This window comes from Solanum pennellii, chromosome 2, assembly GCF_001406875.1.
Source record: "Solanum pennellii chromosome 2, SPENNV200".
NCBI lineage: Eukaryota > Viridiplantae > Streptophyta > Magnoliopsida > Solanales > Solanaceae > Solanum > Solanum pennellii.
Genome location: NC_028638.1, coordinates 56,743,777 through 56,752,391, shown reverse-complemented (window position 1 = coordinate 56,752,391; position 8,615 = coordinate 56,743,777). Strand labels below are relative to the sequence as shown.

At 29.7% G+C, this 8,615-nt stretch overlaps 1 protein-coding gene across 1 annotated transcript; it reads right to left on the bottom strand.

Annotated features, from left to right (window-relative positions):
- Positions 1 to 6,654: 6,654 nt before the first annotated feature.
- Positions 6,655 to 8,105, bottom strand: LOC107010479 (mitogen-activated protein kinase kinase kinase 18-like). Its single transcript, XM_015209765.2, has one exon. It carries the CDS (start codon positions 7,902 to 7,904, stop codon positions 6,825 to 6,827), a length of 1,080 nt encoding a protein of 359 aa, XP_015065251.1. The 5' UTR covers positions 7,905 to 8,105; the 3' UTR covers positions 6,655 to 6,824.
- Positions 8,106 to 8,615: the final 510 nt, after the last annotated feature.

The following is an 8,615-nucleotide window of genomic DNA, read 5'->3' as shown; positions in this document are numbered from 1 at the left end:
AGTGTAAGTTCTCTTCCTTTTTATGTTTTTGAGTTTTTCTATAGAACTAACTATTCTTCTGTATAATTGAAAAGGTGAAGTCTTTGATCTTTCAAAAATATATAATTCAAATGTATATTTCTTTTGTTAATTATAATTATATTTTATTTATTTATTATATATTATGTAGGATAATCAATAGAAGTGTAAATTACGCAAATCATGTATTAATATTGACATTGCTTAAAGTGCATTAAGCATGTTCTAGTTTTAAAATGCAAATATTCATTTACTTTGAAATTAAAAATATTGATATCTTGTTATTACATAAATTTATTTTATATTGAAAAGTTAAAGGATTTTTCTAAAAAATTTTACAATACAATAAAACTAAATGAAGCATGTTCAACATTTTTCATCTAAAAAAAGACTAAAATATCTTCTCCATATTGAATTTTTAAGTAAAGTACTATTTATTCATGAAAATATGGGTAAACTAGTATTTTACCCAACCTATTGATAACCCAATCAATTTTTACTCATATCAAATATAAGCGGGTTGAATGATTATCCATTTTATGTTTACCCATTTTATTTGACTCAACTCGGTCATTTGCCACCACTATCCCTTCCCAACCGAAATTTATATTTATATATTAAAAAATATTGAGTAACTTTTGCTCAAATAACATAGTTTTAATTAAAAATTTATTAAATATATACACTTTAAAATCTAATAATTAACACTTAAAATCATCGTTATAAAATTCGGATTTCATTATAAAGTTAAAATTTTGATTTTAACTCGATAAAAAAGAAGAAACAATTTGAAATGAAGAATTTGGTAGAGGGTGCAATTGAAACTTGAGAGACGATATATTCGCAGCCGTGGTTCATGTGGAAATAATTAGTAAACCACGCTCCCCACATGGGGATCCAAATTATAGTATCTTTATAAATCCTGTTATTTATTATTATTAAGTGGAAAATGCCAGCTGATTAGGAGCATGTTCATGTATCGAGGACTACTTATAACTTATTTCCCATTGTTAGTACAATGATATGAAATTTATATTAAAAACACAAACGGATTAATTAATTGCTAACTACTTATTTTGATTATTTAATTAACTTATACTACTAATCTAATATTGAATTCAAAAAGAAAATGTGAGAAGGAATGTGCTTTGCGGCGCGCCGGCAGGAATAGCTGATTTTGCGCAAAGCCGGTGAATACTGTATGATTCTCATTACTTTTTTCCTCTTTTTTTTATCCATTAAAATCATATTCCGCTAATTCGGTTGCTTGGTTTTGTTCATTTCTTTTGGATTAAGCAATCTGAATATTGCATTTGTTTAGGCAGTGATTTAAAGCTAAGTAATTTAAGTATTAAATTTTTTTAATAACTATTAATTAAATACTGTGAGTTATGCGAATATTATATTTGATAGCTAATTAGGAATTACATTAACAAAGTTAAAGGCAATATAAACAAAGTAAACACCTGACATGGAGACATTGGCCTTAATGGTTTAGTGGAACCTTGTTATCATTAACTAAGGCCTCATTGTTAGGGGCGGACCCACATAGATAGTTCATTCGAATTTTCTCAATAAAAAAATTACACTATATCTAAGATATATTTTCTATATCTATTTTTATATAGACATTGAACCCCTCAATTATAAGGAGAAACTCATAGTGTAAAGGCAAGTTTGTTTAAATTAAGTTTTACGTTATCAATTTAAATTCCTGTTATTTTTAATTTTTGAACTCCCTAAACAAAAAATTTTAAATTCGCTACTGCTCATTGTTATGGCCTATAACCAGCCTACTTGAAAGCTATACAAAAAAATAAATATAACTCTGTTTTTATGATGAGATAATATTTGATAGAGCAGTAAATTAGAATTAGTGAGTGGAGTGTAATAAGAAACACTAGTTGGCACGCATATGTTGCTCCTCGAATTTTGCATGATTACATAATATTTGATCCTCATCCTATAAATCAACCTACCAAATGAATGTTTAATAGAACGTCGCATGTTACCGCTCGCAGTTTTAATGTTTTTTATCACTTGCATACTCTGACACTAAAAAATTTGTTATGTACTTTAACTTAAGAGTATTCTTTATCACAGGTTACTAATTAAAGTTTTCATTAGTTTCTAAACTTATTGAAGTTTTCTAATTCGAAAAAGGGCCTAAAATATCCTTAAAGTATTGAAAATGGTACAAAATTACCCTTCATCCACCTATTGGCTCCAAAATGCCCTTTCCATCCACCTATTGGCTCCAAAATACCCTTGTCATCCACCTTTGAGTTCAAAATTGATCACTTATTTAATAATTTTAAATTTAAACTATTTAAATATTTTTTTAAAATACTTGATGCTCAATTATTGGTTATAATTTAATTTATTTGTATCTTTTATAAACCAACTCACTACCCACTCATTACTAACTAAACCCCACCCAATTAATAATCCAACTATTACATCAAAATCGTCATAAACACTACTAAAACACGATGAAATTATAGATTTTTGAAAATGACATCCAAAATTATTCAAGTCCGAATCAAAACCCCAATTAAATTTATGTTGAGCCGCTTATTTAGGAGCACACTTTCAATAGGATTCTCTTTCAAGATTGAATTAAAAATTTATGATTAAATGTAAAGAATTAATATGTCCCGAATTAATTTATGCACTTTTTTAAAATATACTTTTATAAATATTTATGGTTTGTTTTAAAACCTTTAATATATTATTTTGAAAAAAAAGTTACCTATGAAGTAACATCACATAATTGAGACGTAAGAATAATTAAGATGAACATAGTCAGACTTTTAAAGTTGTCGGTAATTTTTATTGAGACACTTGAATGTATGATAATTTACTTCTATAGATATTTTCGTCTCAAATTTTTAAAAACACTCAATTGGCAGTAGCTTTTTTGTTGTTGCATTAATAATGTGACGGGTTTATTAATTTGGTTGGTTTAATTAGTAATGAGTGGATAGTGGATTGATTTATAAATTATACTAATAAGTTAAATTATAACAATAGTTGAGCGCCACGTATTTAAAAAATATTTAAATAGTTTAAATATAAAACTGTTAAATAAGTGGTCAATTTTGAACCAAAAGGTGGATGACAAGGGTATTTTGGACCCAATAGGTGGGTGGAAAGGGTATTTTGGAGCCAAAAGGTGGATGGAGGGTAATTTTGTACCATTTTCAATACTTTGAGGGTATTTTAGACCCTTTTCCGTTTCTAATTTTATCCTTATTCCTCGGAGAATGCAAATTCAATACAACACATAATAATTCTCTGTTTCAATTTATATGACTCGATTTCCTTTTTAGTCCGTCTCCAAAATAATGATACATTTCTACATTAACAATTTAAGTATAAAATATTTTTTTTATTCTTAATGAAATGATTCACAGTCACACAAATTTATATCATTTACTTTTTATCATAAATTTTAAAAATCTTCATTTCTTTCTTAAACTCTAACTCTATATCAAATCAAACTACCTCACATTATATGAAACAGAGGGAGTAATTATTTTTAGAAAAAGTGTGGTTGTCACATGCTAGTTGCAACTTTCGTTATTTGGTGTCCGATGATGAAAGGGTGACAAAACAATTTCCAAATAAAAACTGTTGGAAAGGAGACTGTATGAAATACCAAAGCCGCCCACAGGAAAATAGACTGTTTTTTTTTAGTATTTTGTTGATAGCATAGCATGAGCCATCCCTTCCCAAGCAAGATATATAAATCACACCTTTTTGAGACAATTGGTAGCGTATATGAGGGAGTAGTAGTAATTAGTAGTCATATTGGGAAGAGGGAGTGTTTTGTGGCACAGTTAAAGGAGCATGAACCTATACTGCTGTCTTCTCTATTATGGTCCAATCATATTCACATATCCATTATCCATTCCTTTTCTATTCACCTTACTTTGACTTTCTCATTTTTAATGCATTCAATACTACATTCTCACTTACAACTTGTGCTCTACACCTTCTCTTTTTTAAATTTTTTTTTTTTAAGTAAGGTCAAACCAGTTATAGCACTAGTAGTCTTTAGGTGAAAAGATATTATCATAACTAATTAGCATCACTCAAATGTTTATATTTTTTTTGCCTTTAGATATTTGTATTCAAATTTTACTATGTGCATGATACTAATGATGATCAGCATACATATTTTAATATATTGACACATTAGCTCTATTTTATAGTAGAGAAGTTGTTTCAGATAAATTCTATTGGCTCAAGTAAATATTAGACAAAATTATTATCTTTATATCTCTAAAATAATTTATTTTATAGTTCTCATTCTATTCATCGAATTATAGCTACATAAATAACATTCGAGACAGGTTGATTATATAATTTTTTATTGTCATTTGTTATATGGTGTGTTAAGCTAGTTAATTATTTTTGGTTAAATAGTCCATGACACTCCTTCCTACCACAACTGAGATATGAGGCAAGATAAAGGAGGATCTTTATCCTTTGCTGAATGTGTTAGGGATATCTACTTACTTTTTAAATGGGAATTTGAGAGTAAAGATTTAGACTAGGCCCAATTCTTTCTATTCCTTGAATGATAACGAAATAATGTTTGAAAAGTGAAAAAAAAGTGGGGATGAAATGCAAAGAAAAATTTATTCATGTAATATTGAGGGGCAAAAAACGTCATTTAAATTTGAAAATACATACTTTCTTTGTCTTAATTTATGTGATACTTTTTATTTTATTTTTACAAATAAATTAAACTATATAATTTTGACCCCATTATATATAAATAAACATGAGAAAATTGCAACTTATTATTCTTACATATTTTAATTTTAAGATATTAAGTTAATCAAATCAAATTTAATGTTAAAAATTACTCAAATGAACTATCAAAAATGCCATTTATTGAAACTGAGTGAGTAGCATGTAGTCTCTCTGTTGTGCAAACGCAGACGAGATTAATTTGACATGCATATGTCTGAAATAAAATATAAATTATAAAATAACCCTATACAATTATGAGGAATAAAAATCGATATTCATTCAACCATTAATATAATGTTCAAATAATCATGTAATGATTACGGCTGCAGTTGACCAAGCAAAATAGTACTACTTCTAATTGAAACCAATCTTGAATTTTACATGTTTGTTGAAAAGTTACAAAATCGAAGTAATCCATTGACTTATCTAAAAAAAATCATACTGGACAACTCCCCAATCCCCCCAACCCACCAGAGTCTCATAAAGTTTAGGAAATTTAAAGGTATATAATAATAATAGTCAAATTATAGCAATGTTCATACTTGTATTTCATTCAACATTTGACTAAATTTGGTGCCTCATTCACATATGATATATTGGTGAGAGGGGGTAGCTAGTATAGATAAATATGAGGAGTAAACTACATGGAAAGTGCTTAGAAAGTCTTCAAGTTTGGTTTCATTTTCCCTACCAACTAACAACAAAATTGTGCTTCAACTTTCCAAGTAGCTAATTGATGTGACTGCGTTCATACTCGGAACAAATAATCATCTCAAATAAAACACGTGCTAACAAGTAGCTACATACTTGCCTTAAATGAATCTTATATATTACTTCTCCGTTCCCATTTTGGTGGCACGTAATTGAATATATCAAGTGGATATATCAAATGGTGAGTAATATCTCTATTCATATTGTTGAGATATCACTCCCAAAGGTCACCACATTAATAGATATATAGTTATCTCTTAAGGTTTTATCACCTTGAAAGCTTATCACCTTAGAAACATTTATACATGAATCCAGTTAATTGTTGGATAACTCTAATGAATCATCCACATAAAATAATTGACTGAAACGTGTATGTTCAAATATTCCTATATTTCACGCACTGATGTAATTATTGAGAAAATAATGTGTCTGTTTATTGAACTATGTTTTTTACCAAAATAAGTTGTAATATTTAATTAGAAGAATTTAATTTTGTATTTTCTAGAATATTTGAAAAATAATTGCGTGGGCTATCCTACTTGCAAGAAACTTTTTTTAATGGGTGAGGGGATATTTACTACGGAACTTACGTTGATAATTGGCGTTCAAGTTCAATGGATAAGCATATGAATGGTTATCTTAATCAACTCTCATGATAAACCTAAAAAGTTGGTCAAATCCCATGTTTGATAAAGATGAGAACAAGTAAATAGTGTAAAAAACAAATTAGGATTCATGCACATATATGATTCCTTGTATTTGATTCAATTTTGACTAAAAAATTGCATGCCCTCTCTCACACATTACATGTTATATAAAATTGGAAAACACTTGTTGGAGGGGCCTCAATACGACACATTGACATACTAAAATCCAATACCAAACTAATGGGAAGCTGCATGGAAACAGAGCCAGCCACGGAAACTTCACAATTCCGCGCAGCCGTTAACTTCCCAAATCGCAACAAAAACGTGCCACAATAACCGAATTCACGTCAAATAGAACTCATTTTGGAATAGTGTTTCCTGCCAAAGATTTATCCGACACGAACATTCACTGAACTGAATAGAATTAAAATTTATTTTACTCGATAATCAATTAAGAAATAGCTTAATTCATCGAAACAACAATACTAATTTTGTTGTAGGAGGTAATAACAAATTAAGAAACTAAAAAAGTACTATTCTTTAAGCATACAATTTGGTGAGTTTCAATCCATTGTTGTCATATAGAAATTCATGTATGTATTCTGTACAAAAAAATTGAACAAATTGGCTAGCAAAAATATTCAGAGAACTCTATGACTAATTTTTTTTACTACAAAATTGACATCACCTAACACTAATCCAGCCATCAGCAGTAGACCATTCAGTTTCAGGTTTACGTTCACACACTAATTCTCGAATTCTCTCTGCCGGCGATGTAGACCATGACCCGTCGTTCCAATTCATCAATTCTTGAAACGCCGGTGAGGGCAATGATGTAATTGAACATGTTACGGATTCAGCAGAGTTGTTAGATACCCAATCTGGGAAATCAAATGGGCACCTTGGAGATGTTGAAGGGCTGCCACTGTTGCATCTTTCGTAATTTGATAAAACAGTGTCATCTTCATCAGCAACAAAGGGATGTTCTAGAAGCATCTCAGCTGTGCATCTCTTTTTCGGGTCCTTCATCAAGCATTTTTCAAGAAAATCTTTTCCTTCTTCTGATAAATTTTGAGGAATTTCAGGTAATTGGTCACCCAATCCAATTGTCATCAACAATTTACTTATATCTGAAAATCTCCACACTGGATTACCAGTTGCCATTTCCGACACCACACAGCCAAGTGCCCAGATATCAGCCGGAGTATTCTGTTCGCCTCCGATCACCATTTCCGGTGACATGTACAGTGGAGTACCCCTCAATTCACATCTCAATTTATCATCTCTCTTTGATTCCGCTCTCTTTGCCAATCCGAAATCAGCAATTTTTACTTGACCATTTTCGCCTAAAAGAATGTTTGGAAGCTTTATGTCGCAGTGAACATAACCACTCTTGTGGATATAATGAATCCCTCTGAGTAACCCCTTTGTGTACTCCCTGACTTCAAACTCCGGCAACCTATGATCACCGGAATTCTTTAATTTATCCGACAAAGCACCCCCACAAGCATACTCCAACAAGACATTGTATAGCTTTTCGCCATTTTCATAACTGTAGCTGTCACCAACGCAATTGATTATTTGTGGGCACCCCTTAAGTTCATCCAAGATTATCTTCTCGTTCATCAAAGTAGCTGAGCAGGAAGCGGAACAAGACTTAACCACCATTGATGGAGAAAACAGAGTACTCTGGTTTCTCGGTATCACAAAACTAACTTTGCCAAAGCTTCCATGGCCAACTGTTTCACCTCTAACCCAATCCATTTTTGTGTTTAATTAACTGAAGTTTGGTAATTTAAGGTTTCTTTCTGTCTGTTGAGAGAAAAGGAAGAAGAGAAGTGGCAATGAGCTCTGTTTCAAGCAGTGACTTCTATATATAGAAAGTTTGGGGGTTTCTAATTTTAAGTTTTAATTTTCAAAGTTCATATTTGAAGGCTATATTAAATGAATTAATGTTCATACAAGTAGTGACGAACACATGTGCGTATTATTTTTTTTTTTCCTTTTAATAGTCAAGTTGTCAAAAGAAAATAATTAATACGTAAATTAAAAATAAAAAATGTGCACGTGATTTTGCAAAAGATATTTCAACCTAACATAAGTATTTAACACATTTTATTATCAAAGAACCGTCCACTCAATCAAGCCTTGATATTTTCTTTAATAAACAAATTACATTTAAAACTAAAAATCTGATCATCTCAAAAGAAATTTGGGATTAGTTCAAAATAGTATGTTGATAATTACCTATCTAATATGGTTGATAGAATAGTATATCAATTTTGCAAAGTTACTAGTGTATACCCCCTTTGTTTAATTTCAATTACACATATAAATTCAGATAAAAAAAACTTTAAATATATATATATATACATATATATATATATATATATATATATATTTGAGATTGCATAAAATTATATAAATTATAATAATTAATTATTTCTAAAAATATTTTTAAAAACATATAAAAAG